The sequence below is a fragment of the Schistocerca gregaria genome, chromosome X (genome assembly GCF_023897955.1).
Source record: "Schistocerca gregaria isolate iqSchGreg1 chromosome X, iqSchGreg1.2, whole genome shotgun sequence".
NCBI lineage: Eukaryota > Metazoa > Arthropoda > Insecta > Orthoptera > Acrididae > Schistocerca > Schistocerca gregaria.
In genome coordinates, this window is record NC_064931.1 from 509,950,071 (window position 1) to 509,976,654 (window position 26,584).

The 26,584-nt window shown below is 42.6% G+C and overlaps 1 protein-coding gene across 2 annotated transcripts in view; it reads left to right on the forward strand.

Annotated features, from left to right (window-relative positions):
- Window positions 1-26,584, forward strand: part of LOC126299362 (uncharacterized) — a 71,712-nt gene that overhangs the window by 25,847 nt on the left and 19,281 nt on the right. For both annotated transcript variants that reach the window (XM_049991222.1, XM_049991223.1), the window contains exons 3-4: window positions 6,787-7,076; window positions 13,436-13,584. In XM_049991222.1, coding sequence (XP_049847179.1) covers window positions 6,787-7,076; window positions 13,436-13,584 — 439 coding nt within the window. The remainder of the gene's footprint in view (window positions 1-6,786; window positions 7,077-13,435; window positions 13,585-26,584) is intronic.

Sequence of the window (26,584 nt, forward strand, 5' to 3'; positions counted from 1 at the left end):
CCAATGTTAGTCGCTCTACCAAAATCAGAGTAAGTACTTTACCACATGAAAATAATTGTTGCAAAAGGAACCAAATAATTACTGTTGTAAAGTCAATGCCATAAAGATATATGCACAACTACTTGTAACCAACTTTGAGAGGACAACATTTACCAGTTTGCTGACTAATATGGATCAGCAACAGATATAAAACTACCTAGTGAAGATTTCAGCACTGACATAATCACCAAAACATATATTTGATGATAAAGTACATTCATTATGCAAACATACACTGCAAATATTATTGTAATATAAAAAACTGCTACCACTGTGGTGGTAAATTTTGAAATGTATACAGCTGTTTGATCTGAACTTAAGCATCTCTTTGACATAATTGTAATTTTCACTAACTACTCAGACATGATCTTTCATGAAATACATAACCTGTATTGAAACAATTAAACTTTCGAGAACTACAATCACTTTAGCTTGCACTTTGTAGCTTTGAGAGAACAGGTTGTCACACGCAAAAACTCTTGTAAAATTGTGTATGTAGCTTCAATATCCACCACAGTAGTTACTTTCCTTAATACAAAAATATTCAAAGTACCTTTTGTCGTCTTCATCTGCTATACTGTGTCCTATTCATGGAGCCTGTTCTGGTGATTTTAGCTGGTAAATATCATTCACTTATCGTACGTTGTTTGTATCATGTATTCACCATATATAATCAGTGCTATAACTCGCATTCAACCAACAAATTTATCTGAAAAATGTTCTGCTATAATTATACACTTCAGGAAACAATTATTGGTGCACTCAAAGTTTTCAGTGAAATACAGAAATTGTTAGACAACTGATTATTTAAACAGAATAATTTCTAAATAGTCATCAGCATTTAGATCACCCTTTTTTCTGTAGGTGGCAGCACCTTTTAGCCACTTCAATTCATTGTTTAGTTGTGTACTTCTGCCACTACATGGCAGATTACTGTATTAGGCTCTTACTGTCACCTCACTGCCTGCTATGTTTGGGCATTCTCTGATGCCTGGCGAACACTCATGATAAATAAAGTTACAACAAAGATTTATTTGCATGGCCTGGGACTATCTTTTGGCTTGTAATGATACTTGTATTGTTAAAGGTGTGGTCCCACAGATTCTTGATTAGGTGTTAATATGGGGAGTTTGGAGGCCAGGTGGTGTCTTTGAACCACACATGTACACTGTGAGCTGTGTGACACATTGCATTATTTTGCTGGTAGATGCCATCATGCTGAGGAAAAGCAAACAGCATGTAGGGGTGGACATGGTCCTCAAGGATTGATGCATACTTGCAGAATGGTGTGATCGCCTAGGGACAGCTGCAAAATGCCTGGACCATTTTGATGAGTGTTGCAGGGTTGCAGACTTCTATGTGGTACATGCCAGTGTCTGTATGTCCGATAGCACATAAAATATCATCCATCTGAAACCAACCTGTCATCAGTCAGTGGACATCCAGTTATGGTAGTGGTGTGCAAATTACAGACTTGTCACATATGAACAGTAGTTAACATGTGTACATGAACCACTTACCTGCTGTGGAGGTCCACATGCAGCAATGTTCGCTGAATATATTTTGAGGAGACACTGTTGGTAGCTCCTTAGTTCATCTGGGTGGTCAGTTGTTTAACAGTTGCATGTCTGTTCACCCATACACATCATCACAGCTATCGTTCATCCCTGTCTTTCATGGCCTGTTTTGCAACAGTTCCCTTGGCATCAATTTGGAATAGCACCATTTTGCCCTGCACTGTACACTTAAACCACAGTGGCACGCAAACGGTGTACAAACTTAGCTGTTTCAGAAATGCTTCTAACAGTGCACCAAAAGTCAATGATCATGCCCTTACAGATGTCAGATAATTCTCTCAATTTCTGCATTGTGATGACTGCATTGTTTAGTGTCCCCCCTTGACACTATATATACCCTTCATTGCTTGTGCTGCCATCTGTGAGTGCTTACTGCGCATCGGTATTGAACTTAGGCGATGGTCAAATTAATGTGACCGGATCATTTTTATACACAGTATCTATCTGGTGTTACCCATGCCAATTTTGTGCAGTTCACCTGAAATGCTAATAATTTGTACACCCAAGCATGTGCTAATTTGCCATTTCTTGAATGCTGTCTTCACGTGTTGCAGTTTTAGTGACTGGCAGTGTAAAATATGAATTTCAAAAGTAGGCTTCTATTGTATCTGAAACACAAATTTTAGTGTGTATTAGCACTTCTGATGTACCTTAGTAAGGCAATGGCTGCGTGATACTCCATGAACAGTGAAGAGGAACATGTTGGCAATTATTAACAGTGACAGGCAAACAAATGAATTGATCAGGGAACTAAGTGGTGTCGAAGAATAATTTTATATGAAATGAAATGGTGTTAAGGAGGGCATATGGCCATGCAATTGGCTCATAGATCGACCAAGGGAATTCTTTGCTGGATTCCAAGAGATGAGTGCTGATGTAATGGGTAGATGACATTAGGAAACAATGTATATGTGTGTAGCTGAGAACTGCTATGCTTGTAAAAATCTGGGGGAAGCATCTATCAAACTGTGGATGTGATATTATTATTATTATTATTATTATTATTATTAGTAGTAGTAGTAGTAGTAGTAGTAGTAGTAGTAGTATATCGTTGTGTGAACAAAGTGAGTGCACTGGCTACAGTTGAAATTATAATTTATTTTCTAGCCTGCTTTCATACTTACTTCTTTGTATAATTACATTACTTTGTTGATGTTTATCTGCACTAGAGACAAGCAGTACAATGTCATCCACAGAGCAAGTGTGGGTCAGACATGTACAACTAACATTAACTCTTTCTTTAACTTCCTCAACTTAAGGATCAGAAAACTCCCTTTAGGACAGCTGAGAATAGTTTTGGTGCTATGTACTCTCCATACAGGACACCTGTTTTATTTCTGAATTCTCACTATTGTGACTAAGTCTAGTTGAAGGTGTGGGATTGACATTTACATTCTTCAGTGTACTAAACTAGACGGAGTGAATTCTTTGTTAAACAGTGGCTGCTACTACAGATTTTATTGGAACTGAAATCTGTAGCTCCTGAACAAATGTCCAATTCATACTGAATACCCTGCTCTATAGTTTCATTCTCGACTTCTAAGTGATCAATTGAGCTGGATCCGTGCCTAAAGCCAGTTTGTTCCTTTGCTTCATTCATCGACACCTACATGGGTACTCTGTCAACCACATTTAAGTGCCTAGCAGAGGGTTCATCAAACCACCTTAATGATAATTCTCTATTATTCCACTCTCGAACAGCATGTGGAAAAAACCAATGTCCTTAACTTTCTATGCAAGCTCAGATTTCCCTTAATTCATTATGAAATCGTTTCTCCCTATGTAGGTTGGTGTCAACAAAATATTTTCGTATTCGAAGGACAATGTAGGTGAATGAAATTTTGTGAGAAGCTCCCTCTGCAATGAAAAATGGCTTTGTTTTAATGATGTCCACCCAAAGTCCTGTATCATGTCCATGACACTCTCTCCCCAATTTCATGATAATAGAAAATGTGCTGCCCTTGTTTTAACATTCTCGATGTACTCCATTAATCCTACCTCATAAAGATCCCACACTGCACTACAGTACTTCTAAAGATGACGGACAAGCATTGTGCAGTCAGTCTATTTAATAGACCTGTTGCATCTGCTAAGTGTTCTGCCAATAAAATGCAATCTTTGGTTCACCTTCCCCACATCATTTTCTATGTGTTCTTTCTGATTTAAGTTGTTCATAATAATAATTCCTAAGTATGTAGTTAAAATGTTATTCTTTTTATATTCAGTTGATTAGAGTTTTTCTTCTACTTCTACTTCTTCTTCTTCATACACTTTATAGCTGTATAAACTCCAACTGGCATTACTTCTGAATACTCATTGTTATCATTATTGACTACATGTGTTTCTGTTTCACCTTTTGAACTACACAGAGTATTTCAAAATGTTTCAGAATTGGATAAATGCTTCACATATTTCTTGCCATATCTGATTTAAAGTTTTGTGTGAGTTCCCCTGTGTCATTGTCATGAGTTGTCCTGGGTTGAGTAGTACTTTATGTATTTGGCCAGAATATGTCATGAAAGTCGCAGAACTCCTGTCGCTACCAGAGGTTGTCAATGCCTGTGTTGGGATAACATTGGTAGCGATACTGATTTTGACAGATAGCTGTTGTTGCACATTCCTTTCTCAGTGGCTTCTTTGACAGACTCCTGAGTAAGTAGACGCATGGGCTAAGATTTCTGTTTCGTCAAACAAGATCATATGTTCCTTCATGTTAATCGGAATAGTGGCTATATTTTTAGGGGTTGTGTGGGAATGGGCACTTTTTGCCGAAAGGCTACAGAAAAATAAGCTGAATTATCCACTATCTGTTCGTATTTACCACATTGCTGGCAGAGAGCATCAGTGAGCTCATTAAATGTAACTATAAAGGTTATCCATCAATGCTTACACAAATTTTGTTATTGGGTATACTGGTTTTGACTTATTTAGTGTTTTCAGTAGCCTATAATGCTTCTTGGTTGATGGCTGTGCCAGAAGTCTTAAAGTGTCCTACTGTGAGGGCAAATCAGAAACCCTTTCCCCTATTCTTGTTAGCCCAAATAAAGTACATACAGGAAATTATATATATTACACTATGATTTCACATAGCTGTACACAAGTTCAGATATTTGCCCCTGTAGTAGAGCCCTTTCAGCTGAATGTGGAACCGCCATTGGATTGTTGTCTTGCCTTTTTCATTGCATGTTAATTGCTGTCCTGCCAATAACCTTTTTAATGTACCAGATATATGGAAATCACTAGGGGCATGGTTTGGACTGCTTGGTGGATGGTCGAGAATTTATCAGTGAAATAACTGAAGCTTTTTGGCTGTTCTGGTTGCTGCATATGGCCTCACATTGCTGTGAACCATAACCCCGTTGCCCACATCGAAAATCCCTTAGAACTACTTCCTGATGGCAGCCTGCAGATGCAACAATGTTGATCAATAACTGTCAGAATTGATGGTTGCATATAGTGGCATGTAATCCAGCAGCAGCATTCCATGGCAACCTCGGAATACAGTTAACATCACTTTCCCGACAGATGACATGGATGGAAGTTTTTTGACACAGGCAAACCTGCATCCTGCCTCCATGGCTAAAGTCACTAAAGCATGCTTGTGTGGTGCTGCATGACCTGGGATCAGCTGGTTTGAATACTGGTGATGGAAAAATTTTCACTGCCAGTATTTGGCTAGAAAGGGAGGAGAAGTGGTGCGTGAAGTTCCTGATCACCAGACTTTAAGCCAGTGTCCTGGTTTAAATACTGAACCTCCCTGCAGTGACTCATGAAGTCTTTGAGGCACACAAAGTAATCCACTTTCACCATTGCATCCATGTGGGAAATATCATCAGTCATTCCTGAGCACTCATTGTTATGCAAGTTGTCACAGACTTTTGCGAACTCACAACGCAACCACCTCACACTTCTCAAAGCAATACACTTTTCTCAATATGCGGGCTACATTTCCCTGTGAATGTCAATGGGTCTTCGTCCTTGCTCCATAGAAAACAAATTGCCCTTCATTGCTCATACACTGTGGATGTGTGAAACACAACCACCATCTTCAACAATATACAGCAGCACCGTGCCACTGAGTCATCAGCAGATAAGGCCAGGACAGTCCCTCAAAGGTCCACTGCTGGAAATGGATATGTTGACTTCACATTTACAGCTGTAATTTGGCAAAGAAAGGTGGGGAAAGACTTTCTGATTTGCCCTCATATATTTCTTCGTGGCTGATGGCTGCCTCAGAAAATTGTAGCACCCTTGAGGAGATGCTCACACCTATGGTTCTGATGCAGCCATCAGCCAAGAAGCATTATGGTCTATTGAAAATACTGAGTGATTCAAAGCCGGTTTAGCCAATAACAAAATTTTGTGTGAGAACTGACTAATAATCTTTATAGCCACATTCATCATTTAACAAACTAGGCATCATTACTAATGTTCCTCAGTCATAGACATTAACATAAATTCTTTCATCATATGGAAGTTCTGTGACTCTGCGAGGTCTCTGTGACATATTTCCTGCCAATTGGATTAAATACCAAGCTTCCTATAGATAATTTATGGCTCTGAGCACCATGGGACTTAACACCTAAGGTCAACAGCCCCTATAGATAACTTCTGGTGATAATGACAGAGGAAACTGCTGAAAATTTGAGATTACACACAAAATCCATGAAACATTTATCTGGGAATGTCACTGTGGAGGACAACATTAATTTGAGGCTTTTAATTATTGTTCAGTTTTATCTCTCTTGTTAGCTACTGTTTCATTTACTACCTTCTGTTATTGCTCCTCCGTGCTTATATTCTTTTGAATTGTTTCTTGAACCAAATTTTTGTTTTAGCATATTTCATGCTCTGTAAGGCATTACCAAATAGCTTTGTTTAATTCTGAGTATTCTTGTTATTGTATCCTTGAAACACTCCCCTTTTCTATAATAGTTGCTTCATCCCATGTGAGATATTGTATTTCACTCTCTTTACAACTGCATCGTCTTGTGTTAAACCTGTGTTACACAAGTGCAATTTCTGACTCTTTCTGTGTAATCTTATTTCCAAGTTACTGAATGTGTTGTTTAGTTGAATATACTGTACCTCCCTATTCTTAAATATAAATATACGGTTTCTTGTCAGATGAGTTATTAAAACTTATAATAAAATGAGAGTTTTTGCACAGGTGCCAGGCCAAGTCCATGTGCCTGTCCAGCAGGGTGTGCCCATGCAGCAGGGTGTGCCCATGCAGCAGGGTGTGCCCATGCAACAGGGTGTGCCTGTACAGCAAGGTGTGCCTGTACAGCAGGGTGTGCCTGTACAACAAGGTGTGCCTGTACAGCAGGGTGTACCAGTCCAGCAGGGTGTGCCTGTGCAACAGGGGGTACCGGTCCAGCAAGGGGTACCAGTCCACCAGGGAGTGCCTGTGCAGCATCAGCAGATTCTGAATGCTGCTAACATTGCTCATGAGAAAGAGTAAGAAATTATGTGGAAACAATTTGAGAATGAAATAGATGTTTGCTCATATTAATACTTCATATGTGCTCTGAGTAAATGGTTTGGTTATAACTGTCATTTCTGAGGTGAACCAGAGTCTGCAAATACTAGTTGATCTGTTGAGCAAAGAAAGGTCTAATGGGTGAGCCATCATAGCCAAGCCATCCAAAATATATCTGCAATTAGCAAATATATCGGTGTGCAGTTTGGGCTAAGTTGTTGTGGGCACTTGGGAAAATTTTCTGTTGTACACAAGTAATTTTTAAATGTTATATCTACTTTAAAAAATGAACTAAATACTTTTTCTGTGGCATTGGAAGGAGTGTATGAAGTTCTCATCTGTGACATAACATGTGTGGAACTTGACCAAATAGTAACAAGATCATAGTGCCACAAACTGCTGTCCTACTGTCAGGAGAAGTGGTCCCACAAATATCTCCCCTCCTGTCCTAAAAGTGAATAGATACATAACTCAGATACAGTTCACATGTTTATTATTATAACTTTAATGTCAAATGCTCAGACTGTTGACCTTGAGCACTAATACATGCCCATGTTTCTCACCAGTTCGTGTCTTTGCGAGTCATTTGTTTTTCTTTGTAATGTGAAATGTGTTTAAGGTGCAGAATTTCAGAACATATGTCTGCTGTACAGGAGACATGTCAGTTCACTTATTTGAAATGTAGACTTCTTGTTTTAATTTCCCCCACAATCTAGAGATGTTAAGTCTGCTGCCATTTTGTGTTAGTTAGTTAAAAGTTAGTTAGTTACATGTTCCATAGAGCAATTCTTATCAAAATTATGCAGAGCATGTCAGTTTTGGAGGATGTCGTGCCTTTCACTTGATGTATTGGTGATGACTGTATGCTAATGTTTGGCAGTGCGTGCCCACATGTTGTGAGAATTGTTCAAGAGTTATTGGATGAGGCAGAGATTCATGCTATGGCTTGAACTGCCCAAAGCTCTGTTTTGAATCCTTTTGAGCATTAATGGGATCGACTGGGAAGAAGGACCTGTCAGCACCATTCAGAACCCCTACAGGCCCTATGGGAGGCCCTCTTGAAATAGAAGATGGTTCGGTTACTCAGGAAGACATTGCAGCATTAATCAGAACCTTGCTTAAAACATAGGATGATTTGAAACTTCCTGTGCTCTATCAACTGAGCTACCCAAGCATGACTCACGCCCCGTCCTCACAGCTTTACTTCCGCCAGTACTTCGTCTCCTACCTTCCAAACTTTACAGAAGCTCTCCTGCGAACCTTGCAGAACTAGCACTTTAGCCACAGCCTGGGGGATGTTTCCAGACATGATGCACGAGCAAAAAACATGTTCTAAAATTCTACAACAGGTTGATGTCAAAAGTATAGGCCTATAGTTTTGTGCATCTGCTCGACGACCCTTCTTGAAAACTGGAACTACCTGTGCTCTTTTTCCAATCATTTGGAACCTTCTGTTCCTCTGGAGACTTGTGGTACATGGCTGTTAGAAGGGGGGCAAGTTCTTTCGTGTACTCTGTGTAGAATTAAATTGGTATCCTGTCAGGCCCAGTGGACTTTCCTCTGTTGAGTGATTTCCGTTGCTTTTCTATTCCTTGGACACTTATTTCGATGTCAGCAAGTTTTTTGTTCATGCGAGGATTTAGAGAAGGAACTGCAGAGTGGTCTTCCTCTGTGAAACAGCTTTGGAAAAAGATGTTTAGTATTTCAGCTTTACGTGTGTCATCCTCTGTTTCAATGCCATTATCATCCCAGAGTGTCTGGATATGCTGTACGGTCCACTTACTGATTTAACGTAAGACCAGGACTTCCTAGGATTTTCTGTCAAGTTGGTACATAATGTTTTACTTTCGAACTCACTGAACGCTTCACGCATAGCCCTCCTTACGCTAACTTTGACATTGTTTAGCTTCTGTCTGTCTGAGAGGTTTTGACTGTGTTTAAATTTGCAGTGAAACTTTCTTTGCTCTCACAGTAATTTCCTAACTTTGTTGTTGAACCATGGTGGGTTTTTCCTGTTCCTTACAGTTTTACTCAGCACTTACCTGTCTATAACGCATTTTACAATTGCCTTGAACGTTTTTCTATAAACACGCAACAGTGTCAGTGTGGGAACAGAAATTTTCGTTTTGTTCTTTTAAGTAGTCTGAAATCTGCCTCCTATTACTCTTGCTAAACAGATAAACTTTCCTCCCTTTTTTTATATTCCTATTTACTTCCATATTCAGTGATGCTTCAACAGCCTTATGATCACTGATTCCCTCTTCTGCGCTTACAGAGTCGAAAAGTTCGGGTCTGTTTGTTATCATTAGGTCCAAGATGTTATCTCCATGAGTCGGTTATCTGTTTAATTGCTCGAGGTAGTTTTCGGATAGTGCACTCAGTATAATGTCACTCATTCGTAAGCTTCAAAGACTAACAGTTATACGAAAAGCAAAATTTGCTGAACTTATATAGACATGAAAGGGTACCCTGTGGGACCTCCCTCATTTTATTTTTCCCTAGTCACTAAAATGTTCTCTCCTTTCAACATTGTTTGTATATTTTACCACAACTTTTTGCATTCGTTTTGTTAAGCAGGATTCAAATCAGTTGTTCATAAAGCCATCAGTTCCAGAAAACATAAGTTTTTCTAAGGGAGTAACTTGATCTAGGCAATCAACTGACTAGCAAAGATAGCAAAAAATTCCAACTGGCAATATTGTTGTATTTAAGGATTTTAAAATTATGTGAGTGAATATATTAGTAGAATTCTCAGCTGAGCAACCCTTGTGGAATCCAAACTTTGATGTGGTAAGTAAATCATTTCTTTTTTATGTTTGAAACTATTCTTGAGTATGCTATTATTTTTTTGAATATTTTGGAAACGGATATCAGTAAGGAAATTAGATGAAAATTTGTCTCCCATTTTCTTTGTGATGATTTCCTGTGCCATGGATGAGTTGTTGTATATCTCATTTCACAATGTCCCATATGATTTTAATCTTATCTGCATTATTAATTTCTGTCAGGAGGTGCATGTTTCTAAACATTTTAATGCTTTTCCTTAAGATATTACACTTTTAAGAATGCAGGTAACATTGGATCTTGACTTGTTCTGGTGCCCATATAAATTTTCATTTTCCCAGTACTTATCAATGGCTTACTTGTCTTTTCCTTTTTAATAACATTTCTGGATAACTTTTTAGGAAAGCTACTTTCAAATAATGACACACAATTTGAATGTATTGAATTCCACAGCTCTTTTTGTTTATACCTCATCACATATCACTTCAACTTATTCCTAAAGCATTGTATCTTGGTCTCATTAATAAACTTCACAGCTTTGTATGAACGTGCCTCAGAGCTGTGAGGTGTTACGCTATTTATTTTCATTAACGGTGTATCGTGATCAGTTAGTCCATTAAAAACTGGATACAGATTGTTTTAACCTGAAAAACTGTCTATAAAACTGTTATCAGTCAAGTTCGTGCTATTGTTCTGCAGGCAAGATAGAAAATTCACTACTGAAATCAAATTGAAACAGACAAATAATGATTCCATTTCATATTTCCTGTCAGAATAGCCACCTAAGGCGGTGCAATGGTTAGCACACTTGACTCACATTCAAGAGGATGACAGTTGAAACCTGCATCCAGCCATCCTGATTTAGGTTTTCCAAGTTTTCCCTAAATTGCTTCAGGTAAATGCCATGATGGTTCCTGTGAAAGGGCACAGCTGACTTCCTTTTCCATTCATCCCTAATCTGATGGGACCAACGACATCACTGTTTGGTCCCCTCCCCTGAACCAACCAACCATAGAGAAACGCAGACTGATAGGCTTGAATTGTGCACGTCAACTCACATTCTATACTTGAGTTATGTGTTTTCATACATTTGGTTCAGTAGGACAGATATTTGTTTTTTCAAAAAGAAAACAGTCTTGGTTGCAAAATAATGATTATTTAATAATGCATTTCGCCCTTTTGGGGCATCACCAGATTATGTAGTGATCTGAAAATAAGCATTTGTCAAAAAGCTGTGTGAGTTTGTAACTGTTGCTGTATCAGCCAGGCAATCGAGTGCAAAAGATGTTAGATGTTTGTTCTTCTGACAGCAGGACTGGTTTGGGTCACTGTTAACATGTTACAGTTTGATTTTGTTCTACTTGTTATCTCATTGATATCCACTCCAAAGTCTGTTTCCGATGCAACAGAAGACGGTATATAACTCCTGTTTTATAAGTCGGTGTCATAATTTTGTAATGGTAGTTATTAAAATGATTTGCCTAAGTAAGAAAATTGACCACATTTTCTGTTATCAATTAGTGAGAACCTTTGACATATTTTCTCATTTTGGGTGTATTTGGGATGGTGTGTTTTAGCTACCACAGTATGTGTGTACATTCATGAAAGGTACATCATTTTTCTAATTTCACTACAGATATAAACTCCAAGAGTCTTGTTTTGTTGCTTTCCATTTGCACTTACTGTCTCAACTTATATTATAGATGAACATTGGCATCCTCAGTTAAATGTTATTTTACTCCTCAAATTGTATTTCAATCTTAGAAATTTGCCACCTCTTACCTTATTCTCACCGTGTTTTAATGCCAACATGTGTAGTACCTCTGCAAGAAAATGTGAGTGTTACATTAGGTTCCTTTATTGAATTTAAAAATTGCATCATTCAGTACTGGTTGTAATTAGAAGCATAAAAGAACACAAGACACACTCAAAATCCAAAGCTTTAAAGAACAGGATGTAAATTTCATGAGTAAGTTCTCTATGTCTCTATTGCTTGATGATGTATTCTGAACAGAGTATATGAGATGGTCAGGGGCAGCCGAACTAAAATAGATAACTGGAACTCGATTGAGTGAAGATGGGTAGATGCACCTCTATACAAAATTACTTTTTTTAAAATATAGTAAATGAACACTATCTGATCAAAAGTATCCAGACACAAAGTAATGGACATTAATATGGGGTGTGCCCACACTTCACCTTTGTGACAGCATGAACTCTGTACACTTTCAGTGAGGTATCTAAATGTGTGTGGAGGCATGGCAGCCCATTCCTCCTCAAGACCTGAAACCAAAGAAGTTAGTGATGTTGGATGCTTGGATCTGGAGCAGATTCAACATTCTGACTCATCCCAAAGGTGTTCTTTTGGGTTCAGGTCACGTCTCTGGACCAGCCATTGCATGTCGGGAACGTTATTGTTCACAAATCATTGCCTCGCAGATGTTGATTTATGGCAGGTTGCATCGTCATGCTGTGATACAAACAGTCGTAGACTCTGAATTGTTCCTCTAGTGTATCCAGAAAACTGTGCTATAAAATTTGTTCATATCCTTCTGCGTTTAGCACTTCGTTTAAGCACAATAGGGTACCATGCCCTAACCATCAAAAACATCCTTGTGTTGTAACACTGTTTTCTCTGTACTTCACTACTGCACTACATGTAATGATAGGTACTGTTCTCCAGGCATTTGTCAAATCCAAACCCTTCCATTGGATTTCCACAAGACTGGTGGGTGTGCCTCTCTTGACATCTAGCAGTTAGTTTCACATTACGTAAGGTGTCCAGATGCTTTTGATCAGATAGTAAACCTGCTTTGTGACAGGGTTAGTTTTCATCACTATGCAGTACTTCCCTCTTGAGTGGTCCCAATATCAGGTTGTTAGTAGTGAGACAGTATATTGTATAAACTTGAAACAATAGGAGGACAACGTGTAGCACGCCTCAAAAATGTGGATGGGAGATTTGCTATTGTATAATTATCTTGCATTGGTGATACTGTTACATCCCCTCATGTTGTCAGTTCAGTACTGTTTATCCTTGTGTCCAGTTATTTATAAAATTGGCATTGTTTCCAGTGTTATTAGTTAGCTCTAAGTAAGCTTAGCTATATTTTCAATCTTGTTTATTTGCCAGTCAACTGCTCAATGCTGAGTGAGTCATTACCTTCACTTGGTGCATTGTTTCTTCATTTCACACAGTATATTCCATTATTATATTTAACTAACTGATTGCACTTTGTCCTGAAAGTAATTTTAGGCTGTGATGGAGCCAGTCTTTTTGTGTCCCAAGTGTGTCAGGCCTGCAGAATTATACACAAGACCTCCTCTGAAAGTGAAAGCCATAACACCAAGGTTTGTGGCTGATTTTAAAGTATTAATCAGTCAGTGTGGCATTCTTTGGTGGCCTGTAAAGCAGTTTAGTTAATTAGAAATTCAGAGACTGAAACAAGTTCCAGTCTAGCGTGAAATTTTAACCTGTCGAGAAAGTTAAGCAATATCTGTCGTACGTTACTGTACCTGTAAAATAATTAATGGGAATATTTCCTTGTTCCAGCCACATACAGGAACACATGGAAGTTCCAATAGATACAAGCAAAATGACTGAACAGGAACTTCAGTTTCACTATTTCAAAATGCATGATGCAGACAATAATGACAAACTAGATGGTTGTGAGCTCATAAAGTCACTTATTCATTGGCATGGTAAGATGTTCTTCCATTTAAATTGGCCTGTTAGAAAAGTACTAGTTTGCTGCCCAGTTACTTATTTTTAGTTGTCATATTGTTTTATGATGCAGGAAATAATGAATTTACTTTAGTTGGCATATTTTAATTAATAAAAGACTTGTGCAGTTTGTATTTTTCTTTACAGCTTTAAACTTCTGATGTCAGTACTAGGCTGATTTGGAAAATAAGTAGCTGATTTAGATAGTTCCTGAAACGCATATCATCAGGTGTTAACAGCTAGGAAATACCTCTAACAGGAAGGACAATTTTGTATTATATTGCACACCTTTTGTAAGAAATCAATGTCAGTTTGCTTATTTGCGATAATACTGTTATTCTGCCATTCCTTCTCAAATACTACTTTCTTATGCATAAATTATTTATCACACTTGCGTTGTGGACTGTTAATGCAAGTGAGTTGTGCCTTTGTGCTTCTAGTATTTCACACTTTTGGTAATATTTTGAATAGTGCTGTCATTCAAAAACTATTTTATCTATTCTCCTAAAGCCTTAAAAGTGTGTAACAATATGAAAAAATGTAAGAGAAGGAAACAGCATATGCTAGCTGTGGCCAGGTGAGTGAGAAGCTTCTTGTGAACTACTTATGTTTTGTGCTTTTCTTTTGCATCACCAAAATAACTGTGCTAATCAGTTATTCTAATGCAGCACTAACCCCCCCCCCCTTTTTTTCTCTCCACAGCAGTAAAACACTTTGCTTGTACCCACCTTTGTTAAACTGGTGTGCGATATTTTCAGAACACTCAGATGTCCAGGGAAATAGTATACCTTCAAGTTACGATGGTAGTGAGTCATACTATTTTGTTTTATGGACACTAATTATCTACAGATTGAAAAATTATTGTAGATGCTTGTTACTGTCATAACTTATTGTGTGAGATGTTGTACTGACTTCTTCATACCTGATATTATTATTCATATATCATTTTTTCATAACTGACATATTCCCACAGATGTATATAAATAATCTTGAGGTCATTCTGCAGTGAATGTGTCAGTATTTACATTTTTGTGTTTCTGCTGTTGTCATTGTGAAGTGAAGTTTCATGTGTGCTTGTCCAAGGTTTCATTTTTGTAACTTGTCGTACTACTTACTGCAGTCAGTCCTTTATGTCTTCGCCTTATATTGCAGTGACACGCTTATTGGTGTGCACAGATTGTTACTTTGCAGTTTAACGAGAAACTATCATCTGCATGTTGTTTTCTATGTCACAAAAAACCTCAGAAAGCTACCAATCTCATGTACTATATTTTTATGTACATCACTAATAAAATTGGACTTTCATATTATTTGAGGTATGCTAAAGGCTACTTTAATTTCAGTAGCGTACTTATTTACATTTCATAAGCTCTTGCTTGCTTTACTTGGCTAAATGCAGAAATGGTGCAACAGATTTCTAGAAGTTAGGAAATGTTAATGTTTGAGGCCTGTAACCTATGCATCTGTCCTGCAACTCTTCTTGAAAACAGGAATAGCACGAGACACTTTCCAATCATTTGGGACACTCTTTTTCCATATATTTGAGGCAATCATGTGCAAGTAACAATCACTGAAAGCAGTTTCATGCTCCACATTGAAATAAATTTTATGTTCATCATTGATTTATTGAAGAATATAAAATTTGTAAAGCCTTTAACTAGTTGAATGGGATGCTCATTTATATGATATGTTTGTCCATTAGCATCAAAATAGTGAGAAAGTTGATAGTAATCTGAAACATACATTACCTTCATTCTTTTTAAAGGAAAAAAGTATGAGGAATGTCGAGAGCGTTTTCTTCAGTGCTCAGTACGATTGCTGCACCTTATAAACTGGTGGAATATGAGGTAAAGGGCCATGAAAACCATTTGTCTAGTTTGTTTGCTCACGGAGATTCAAGGTGCGAGGAATCTTTGCACTTCAGACATCGTTAAGAATGTAAGAGCAGTTGTAAGAAGGGACAAGTGGGAATAGACATAAAACTTGTTTATTACATTCAGTATTTACCATAAAACAATTAACATGGCCAGCTCTTTATGTTTGAAAGACAGAAATAAAAGGTAGATGCAGCCCTAGGAGCTTATTTCTTCTTCTTTGTCCTTTATCTTTGCAGATAATCAGAGGTTATGGGGTGTGGAGCGAATTAAAAGAAAATTCTGGTTTCAAGTTGTAAGTTCAAGTGGAACCTAAGAACAGTATCAGATGATCAATACTGTTATGTTAGACAGAAGATTTTATAATAAAAGGCCCATTGAGTATTACAAGTAAAGCAGATATATTTTGGTTGGGTTAGAGATTAAATCATGACTTACACTTAGCAGACAGCTAATTCATTCACATGACTGCTGTATGCTTTATACATCTGTTTCAGTATTGTGATGTACTTAATGTTAGCAGTGCTTCATAACGGCTTGATGCACAGGTGTGACACCAATGACAGCTTTTCCAAAAGATGCTGAAATAGTAAAGATTAGTTTATGATAAATGATCTTTCATTTATGTGGCAGACAGGCGAAGGGGATTGAGGAAAATAGGATGTATTGAAAAGAGGAGGGAAAAGGATTTACGTGTACTCCAATTAGACTTAAAATAGCTGATTAGCTGCTATGCTCAAAAATGAAACAAGTAGTGCATTACTTTAGGGAAGAAAGTAGGTACATTGTTACCTACTCTGTGTTAGCAAACCCAAGCACCTTTAATGAAAACCGAACAAATAATTCTTTCTTTTCCTCTTTCTTCATTCACATCACAGATATCTCATTTCTGGTACAATGATATTTTAAAGTATTGTACCTCCTCCTCCTCCTCCTCCTCCTCCTCCTCCTCCTCCTTCTCCTTCTTCTTCTTCTTCTTATTTGAAGACAGTTTATATACTCACAGTTCTTAGATAATTTTATTTGCTGTCTGAATTTGAAAGTTTGTTAATTTCTGTTCAGAACAACATTACTGAGTTTCTTCTTATGGGCCAAGAGATGAAAACTAACTTGCACCCTGCCTTCCATCTGGTTGGAACAATATGTAGGAGTGGAAACACCACATTATTTAATATTTTTGTTTTTCATTGAGAAATATCATGTGTAAAAAGAACATGAATCGTTACCAGATTGTGAGAATTGTGGCGAGACAAGGAAGATATGGTGTATATGAATATACAAGCAGCCGATTCGTGTATAAAATTTTGATGAAATAGTAATGCTGAAATGTTCAGTGTGGATGATATAAATGATTCTTCCCATACACATGGTAGGAGCAAAAAAAAAAGTTACATTAAAATTTTTATTACAGCTCTATCTCAGAATTAAGCTGAAAATACAGTGACACAGTGGTAGCTTGTGACTACTACAGTTGTGGGTTTACATTGAAATTTAAAAATACCTGCATATGAAAATGCCATCTATATGAAACACACACAATTTTACTAGAAAATATAGTTACAAGTAAAATAAATTAACCTAAAATAATATCCATGCCATTTTCACCTGACAGAGGAATACACCTTTATGCAATTATTGCACACAAACTCCATTCTCCTGTATCCCTTGAAGGAAACTAGTCAGTAACCATTTCATTGAAATAAGATTTGCATTCCTTTTGTATGGAAAGCACTGTTAAGATATTCAAGCCACTGTCAATCACTTTGCTTCTTAAAATGTTCATCTTCTTCAATGTTGAGAAGCATCTCTCAGCCTCACCAGGAGTCAGGTATAGTGCAACAATTATCAGAAGTTCATATTTCTGAAAATGTTGTTTCTAACTTGTTTTCAGTTATCAGTTATGAACTGAACTTCCTGCTATTATGTACACTAGCACGTTTTTAAGTGGAATGACTGGTAAAATGAGCTCATCAGACAAAATATTAGTCACCTCCATAAATGAGCTGACAGGGTGCATTGGTGTGCTGTAGTATTGGCACTAGGTGTTCACGTGACCCTCCATTGTTGAAGTCAGTCATGACAGTGAAGTGGTGTGTACGTGACAGGTAGTTGTACAGAATTAGCAAAGTATGATGAATTGACTTGGAGACATGACAGAATGGTAGAAAAGAGCTATTGTGTTTGGACTACTCATAACTACACCATGAATGAAGTTGTCCTTGTTGGTGTGTCAACCTGGACTCTCTAACATGTCTACATAGAGTGGTGTGCCTTTCGCAGCCATGTAAAGTGGCATAAGAACAGTGGTTGTGAAAATATAACAACTGACAGGGAGTGGAGATGAGTGTCACTTTGTCAGTCACAGTTTCAAACCCAACAAATTGCTGTTGTTGCTGAATGCAGGTCCATCTTGACCAGTTTGAGTGAAAATTACAAAGGGAACCGCATGCAATTTTGGCATCTTGCATAACATCATTGGTCACAGTAGTACAACAAGCCGGATATCTTTCATTGGCCCAAGAAACATAGAAACTGGGCAGTAGGTGACTGGAAGTGTGCAGTGTGTTCCACTGAGTAGTGATTTTGGATCTTTTCGAAAGGCATCAAGTGCACAGATGACCCAGTGAGGTATGTAACCTGCACAGTGCAGAGGGTGTACATCAGTCTAGGGGTGGTTCTGTGTCATTGGGGATGTTTTGCATATTGTATCATGGATGTATTCATTCAGATTACAATGAAAATTAAGCAGGATGTTTATTTCAACATTTTGGTGACCAAGTGTCACTTTTTCCTATTCATCTTAAAAATGAATATGTTGTAGACACTCTTGTCTTCCAAGAAGACAACAGCCACAGTCACAGGCCCACGTGCACACATTCCTGGTCTGACGAACACTTGGGCACACTACTGTACTTCAACTGGCCTGCCAAATCACCAGACGTTAATCCCATAGAATGTGCCAGTAAAAATTTATAACTGCAGTTGAAACATAACAGACAAGATCCCCACAATCTGGTAGCTCTGTGGGATGTAATCCTCAGAGTGGTTTCTGCTGAATATGGCATACCAGAAAAATACCTGTAGACTCTATTTGTAGGTTCTGTTCCTTACGAAATTGAGGCCATTCTTTAGGCCACAGGCATTATTACATGGTATTAGCATTGTGTCTCCAGGGAGGTGACTAATTTTTTGTCTACTATGTTTTACACACACCAACTCAAAAGCACTGAAGAGATATACTCTATTGCCTCAGTGCTTACCGCTTTAACACAGCTCACTCTCTCCACAGACACAGGAAAAGTAAGCTGTGTGACTGGGGCTTTCTACTGTGGGATTGCCCAACCACTAGTCCCGCTGGACTCGGCCTACTTAAGTTAGTAAGCTATCCTGACCGCCGTGCAAAGCTAAGTGCTAGGCGAGATATTATTTATTTTTATATGTAAATGTTGTACAATGTAAAAGATTTGTGCCATGTTTACATTTAGTGTGTTGCCTGCAAGTGTTCTTGTGTCCAATTTTTTCACTGGATGTGTATGTGTAGCATATCGTATTTTATTGCTTGAAAACTGAGAGCAGGCACTTCCTTCAAATAGTTTTTCTGAATTCCATTATGATTTTGATATTTATGGATAGATTAAAAGTAGACGCCTAAATGTTTCTGAAATGAAGGGAAAATATAGGCTGTCGGTTGAACTATATGCATAAAGACAAATACTCTACACTTTGCCATCCGCACGTCTCGTACACATTTATTCGCTTGCCACAGGCAGCGCCAAGTCAGATTACTTGGCTTGGTGCTGGCCATTCTTGACATTATCAGGAGATTATAAATTGTTAAGTTTTACTAATCACATCGTTAGTTCTCAAAGTTCTCAACCCTGTTCCCCTACTTTCATTAAATTTTGAAGATATACATGCGTAAATAAATACAAAATTTGTGTGTTTCATGTATTTGTTTATTTGCATTGTCTTTGGTACTTGGTTTTTCTCTTTCATATGATATGTAGCAAAACAGTCTCCGAGATGTAACGCAACTCCACAAGACTTACACATTAAGTTTGTTGTTTTTGTTTTTGGAACATACATGGCAGTTTAGTTGGTGTTGCTGTATGTGACAGGAAAGTCTGTCAGCTGGATCATGACACGTATGGGATGTAGAGGCAACCTCCAAGTTTTGCTGAGAAGCAGGTACATTGTCTTCTATCCACAAACCAGACCCTTTAATTAAAAGTCATGAAATCGGAGACTCTTGTTTTCTGTATTGAAATATTGATATGTATGTATGCACAATTAGAGGCACATGCAAACCTTTTTTGACCATTTTATAGTTTTTCTGTATATAGGATAATAACTCAAACGTTGGTCTGCCAAATCCACTCCTTTCGTGTATTTGTTGTAGCCTAATACACTTTCAGGTTTTTTAATTGTGTAATTGGTGTTGTACATTTTCCTTGGGTGTCCTTCGAAGTGGCATTATGTATTGTAGAGATCATTTTTGTCATTTTTATTTTCTAAGCTTTCCATACCTCTGCAAGTACTTCACCTTTCTGTTGATGACAAGCTTCAAACACATTGACTTCTGTGCACTTTAATTTTTCCGGAATTCCTCTATTTTGCCGTATTGTTCCATGAGCTCAAATTTTCATTTCAAGTAACTTCTCTGCAGGTTCTACACTGTTCTAATAATTATCCATGAAGAGGTGATGCCAATTTCCATAAGAAGGTGTCAGTAGTTCCATCACTATTTTTGCTAAAGGTTGTCCAGCACCAGAATGTATCTTCAATGAGGAAATCTATCCCATACCCGAATCGCATAGCATCTGAATGAGTATGCCATATTTTGTAATTTTTGACGAATTGTGAACTTTAAAATTTAATAGTCCATGCCTCGGTATCATTCCTTCATCAGTTGAGATGTTTTGACTTGGATTAAATGTTTCTATAAACTCTTTGGAAAAATAATCAATTACGAATTACACTTTGAAAAGCTGGTCGGCATTATCCGGTTTATTGTTGTTGTTGGAAAAATGTAAAAATGATAATATTTGTCTGAATCAGTTGCGGGACATAGTTTTGTGAAATATCGGTGTATCTATCAACAGATTCGTTGACAAATATTCATTGAGCCTTGCTTTTTTTACAATTCCCATAAGGATAGCAAGCCAAAACCATTTTCTATATTTGGGTCCTGTAAAGTTGACAAACTGGGCATTCTATGTATCCAGATTCCTTCTGTTGCAATTTTGACTGTAGTACTTGTTGGTTTCATTGCTAATATTTTCAAATAGATTGTTCCCAGTATATAATTCTACAATATCCTTGACACTCTGTGTATCTTTGGGAAATATGATTGGACCCGGAGATCTTCAAAATTTATTACTGGTCCTCAGTAAATCGAAGTGTGACCACTGTGCACTGTCTTCAAAAGAGTTGGCAACCGTAGACATTGCCCAATTCTTCTTGGACATATTCCACTGTCTTCCAACGATTCTGCTTCACCTTTATTCTTTTTTTTATATCCAATATCTTCTTCCCAGTCGACCAAGTTGTCCGAAATGTCAGACAAGACATCTGTGCGTCCATCATAAATAATCTTATCGTCTCTTTAACCTGCCACGATGAAAGGACACAAGTACTTATAAAAATGAGAAACTTGTTGATGTGTGTAAGTTATTGTTACCTAAACAAAACGCCAACAGAATGCAAAATATACGTAAGTGCTATCGCCTGCCACTGTATGAGACTATGCTCACAACACCACTGTGGTGTTGGTGGCCACTGAGTGATACTATGCACACGACACCACTGTGTTGTTGCTGGATGGCATAGCGTTAAAATGCTTTTTTTTTGTATCGTGAAGTAATGAAACATTAACTGTCATTATTTTATAAAGCTACCATCTATGACGTAGCGAGCATTGGAAATTTATTTCTCACGGTACACATTTATTACAGTCGCACAGTTTGACTCGGTGAATAAGATTATAATAAATATTTTGGGTTTTTGTTTCCTCTGTTCTTGATTACGTGATATTCCAGGATAGGTATACTGTTATTTATTATTGGGCATCTTCGAAGTTATATCTTTGTATTATACTTGTTGTAGTCTGATTGGCTAGTCTAAAAGAAATTTAATGACATAGCCAGATCATGCCAGGACCCCAGCTTTGCAGTAGGCTGTTTGTGGTGGAAAAGTATCTCACTGCTAGGTACCTGCGTCAAAGTGGCAGGCATAGTTGTCCACAGTTGTTGCAGTCCTCATAGGTCATTCATTGTACAGTCTGAACAACAATCTCCGTATATTTGTTCTTCAAACTACATCCAAGTAATGAAGATTATTTATGGAAACAAATGTGTTATGACATTAGTTAGTTAATACTATGCTGGAAAATCCTGAATGGAATACAAAGAATATAAATATAGTCATCAGTTGTCTTCAGTAAGGTGTCTTTCACCCATGTGTAATTTTCAATGGTGTTAAGTGTCAGCATACTACAAAGAGTGAACCTAATTACAAAGCAACTTATGAATATGTACAGATGCACAGTTACTCAAGGGCTGGTTGACAATGATTTATTTGTTGCCACAGTACTGTTCTTTGTAAATTCATAGTTATAAACTAACTATCTGATGATCTCAAAATTGTTACTAGCCATGTGTACTGTATCAGTAGCTCATCCCCCCACTCCCCCGCCCACTCCCCCGCCCACTCCCCCCGCCCACTCCCCCGCCCACTCCCCCGCCCACTCCCCCGCCCACTCCCCCGCCCACTCCCCCGCCCACTCCCCCGCCCACTCCCCCGCCCACTCCCCCGCCCACTCCCCCCGCCCACTCCCCCCGCCCACTCCCCCCGCCCACTCCCCCGCCCACTCCCCCGCCCACTCCCCCGCCCACTCCCCCGCCCACTCCCCCGCCCACTCCCCCGCCCACTCCCCCGCCCACTCCCCCGCCCACTCCCCCGCCCACTCCCCCGCCCACTCCCCCGCCCACTCCCCCGCCCACTCCCCCGCCCACTCCCCCGCCCACTCCCCCGCCCACTCCCCCGCCCACTCCCCCGCCCACTCCCCCGCCCACTCCCCCGCCCACTCCCCCGCCCACTCCCCCGCCCACTCCCCCGCCCACTCCCCCGCCCACTCCCCCGCCCACTCCCCCGCCCACTCCCCCGCCCACTCCCCCGCCCACTCCCCCGCCCACTCCCCCGCCCACTCCCCCGCCCACTCCCCCGCCCACTCCCCCGCCCACTCCCCCGCCCACTCCCCCCGCCCACTCCCCCGCCCACTCCCCCGCCCACTCCCCCCGCCCACTCCCCCGCCCACTCACCCCCCCGCCCACTCACCCCCCCCGCCCACTCACCCCCCCCGCCCACTCACCCCCCCGCCCACTCACCCCCCCGCCCACTCACCCCCCCGCCCACTCACCCCCCCGCCCACTCACCCCCCCGCCCACTCACCCCCCCGCCCACTCACCCCCCCGCCCACTCACCCCCCCCGCCCACTCACCCCCCCGCCCACTCACCCCCCCCGCCCACTCACCCCCCCGCCCACTCACCCCCCCCGCCCACTCACCCCCCCCGCCCACTCACCCCCCCCCGCCCACTCACCCCCCCCCGCCCACTCACCCCCCCGCCCACTCACCCCCCCGCCCACTCACCCCCCCGCCCACTCACCCCCCCCGCCCACTCACCCCCCCGCCCACTCACCCCCCCCGCCCACTCACCCCCCCCGCCCACTCACCCCCCCCGCCCACTCACCCCCCCGCCCACTCACCCCCCCGCCCACTCACCCCCCCGCCCACTCACCCCCCCGCCCACTCACCCCCCCCGCCCCACTCACCCCCCCGCCCACTCACCCCCCCCGCCCACTCACCCCCCCGCCCACTCACCCCCCCGCCCACTCACCCCCCCGCCCACTCACCCCCCCCGCCCACTCACCCCCCCCGCCCACTCACCCCCCCCGCCCACTCACCCCCCCCGCCCACTCACCCCCCCGCCCACTCACCCCCCCCGCCCACTCACCCCCCCCCGCCCACTCACCCCCCCCCGCCCACTCACCCCCCCCGCCCACTCACCCCCCCCCGCCCACTCACCCCCCCCGCCCACTCACCCCCCCCCGCCCACTCACCCCCCCCGCCCACTCACCCCCCCCCGCCCACTCACCCCCCCGCCCACTCACCCCCCCCGCCCACTCACCCCCCCGCCCACTCACCCCCCCGCCCACTCACCCCCCCCCCCCCGCCCACTCACCCCCCCCCCCGCCCACCCCCCCCCCCCCCCCGCCCACTCCCCCCCCCGCCCACTCACCCCCCCCCCCCCGCCCACTCCCCCCCCCCGCCCACTCACCCCCCCCGCCCACTCACCCCCCCCGCCCACTCACCCCCCCCCCCCCGCCCACTCCCCCCCCCGCCCACTCACCCCCCCCGCCCACTCACCCCCCCGCCCACTCACCCCCCCGCCCACTCACCCCCCCGCCCACTCACCCCCCCGCCCACTCACCCCCCCCGCCCACTCACCCCCCCGCCCACTCACCCCCCCGCCCACTCACCCCCCCGCCCACTCACCCCCCCGCCCACTCACCCCCCGCCCACTCACCCCCCGCCCACTCACCCCCCCCGCCCACTCACCCCCCCCGCCCACTCACCCCCCCGCCCACTCACCCCCCCCGCCCACTCACCCCCCCCGCCCACTCACCCCCCCCGCCCACTCACCCCCCCGCCCACTCACCCCCCCGCCCACTCACCCCCCCGCCCACTCACCCCCCCCGCCCACTCACCCCCCCCGCCCACTCACCCCCCCCGCCCACTCACCCCCCCGCCCACTCACCCCCCCGCCCACTCACCCCCCCGCCCACTCACCCCCCCGCCCACTCACCCCCCCCGCCCACTCACCCCCCCCGCCCACTCACCCCCCCCGCCCACTCACCCCCCCGCCCACTCACCCCCCCCCCCCGCCCACTCCCCCCCCGCCCACTCCCCCCCCCACCCACTCCCCCCCCCCGCCCACTCTCCCCCCCCCCCCCCCGCCCACTCCCACCCCCCCCGCCCACTCCCACCCCCCCGCCCACTCCCACCCCCCCGCCCACTCTCCACCCCCCCGCCCACTCTCCACCCCCCCGCCCACTCTCCACCCCTCCGCCCACTCTCCCCCCCGCCCACTCTCCCCCCCCCGCCCACTCTCCCCCCCCGCCCACTCCCCCCCCCCGCCCACTCCCCCCCCCCCCCCGCACACTCCCCCCCCCGCCCACTCCCCCCCCCCGCCCTCTCCCCCCCGCCCACTCCCCCCCTACTCCCCCCCCCCACTCCCCCCCCCCTACTCCCCCCCCACTCCCACCTCCCCCCCCCCCCACTCCCCCCTCCCCCTCACTCCGCCCCCCCCCCACCTCCCCCCCCCACCTCCCACCCCCACTCCCCCCACTCCCCCCCCACTCCCCCCCTCCCCCTCACTCCGCCCCCCCCCACCCCCCCCACCTCCCACCCCCACTCCCCCCCCCACTCCCCCCCCCAATTCCCCCCCTCCCCCTCACTCCGCCCCACCCCCTCACTCCGCCCCACCCCCCTCTCTCTATATATATCTCTCTCTCTATCTCCCCCCCCCACCACATACACACTGGCAACAAGAACTTAAGAGATAGAGAAATCATTTCAGTTTCAATAAACCCATACACACACACACACACACACACACACACACACACACACACACACACACACACACACACACACATTACTTTCACCATTATACACAATTTTCTGGATTTTCCATAGAACTTATTTCAGTACTATGTGAAACCACAGAGAACCTAATTTTTAATGTAGAAATAAGGAACCCTCTCAGTACTGAATAGTTTTGAAATCACATTTACAGAGGTTAGTTTCTTACTATTTTACTACTTTTTATTCATTCATCTTTTTTATACCTCTGCTTATATTGGTTTGAACATCTACATCAGTTTAAAAATTATTGTTGTTGTGGTCTTCAGTCCTGAAACTGGTTTGATGCAGCTCTCCATGCTACTCTATCCTGTGCAAGCTTCTTCATCTCCCAGTACCTACTGCAATGTACATCCTTCTGAATCTGCTTAGTGTAGTCATCTCTTGGTCTCCCTCTACAATTTTTACCCTCCACACTGCCCTCCAATACTAAATTGGTGATCCCTTGATGCCTCAGAACATGTCCTACCAACCGATCCCTTCTTCTGGTCAAGTTGTGCCACAAACTTCTCTTATCCCCAATCCGATTCAATACTTCCTCATTAGTTATGTGATCTACCCATCTAATCTTCAGCATTCTTCTGTAGCACCACATTTCGAAAGCTTCTATTCTCCTCTTGTCCAAACTATTTATCGTCCATGTTTCACTTCCATACATGGCTACACTCCATACAAATACTTTCAGAAATGACTTCCTGACACTTAAATCTATACTCGATGTTAACAAACTTCTCTTCTTCAGAAACGCTTTCCTTGCCATTGCCAGTCTACATTTTATATCCTCTCTACTTCGACCATCATCAGTTATTTTGCTCCCCAAATAGCAAAACTCCTTTACTACTTTAAGTATCTCACTTCCTAATCTAATTCCCTCAGCATCACTCGACTTAATTCGACTACATTCCATTATCCTCGTTTTGCTTTTGTTGATGTTCATCTTATATACTCCTCTCAAGACACTGTCCATTCCATTCGACTCTCTTCCAAGTCCTTTGCTGTCTCTGACAGAATTACGATGTCATCGGCGAACCTCAAAGTTTTTATTTCTTCTCCATGGACTTTAATACCTACTCCGAATTTTTCTTTTGTTTCCTTTACTGCTTGCTCAATATACAGATTGAATAGCATCGGGGATAGACTACAGCCCTGTCTCACTCCCTTCCCAACCACTGCTTCCCTTTCATGTCCCTTGACTGTTATAAGTGCCATCTGGTTTCTGTACAAATTGTAAATCCCTGTATTTTACCCCTGCCACCTTCAGAATTTAAAAGAGAGTATTCCAGTCAACATTGTCAAAAGCTTTCTCTAAGTCTACAAATGCTAGAAACGTAGGTTTGCCCTTAATCTAGCTTCTAAGATAAGTTGTAGGGTCAGTATTGCCTCACGTGTTCCAGCGTTTC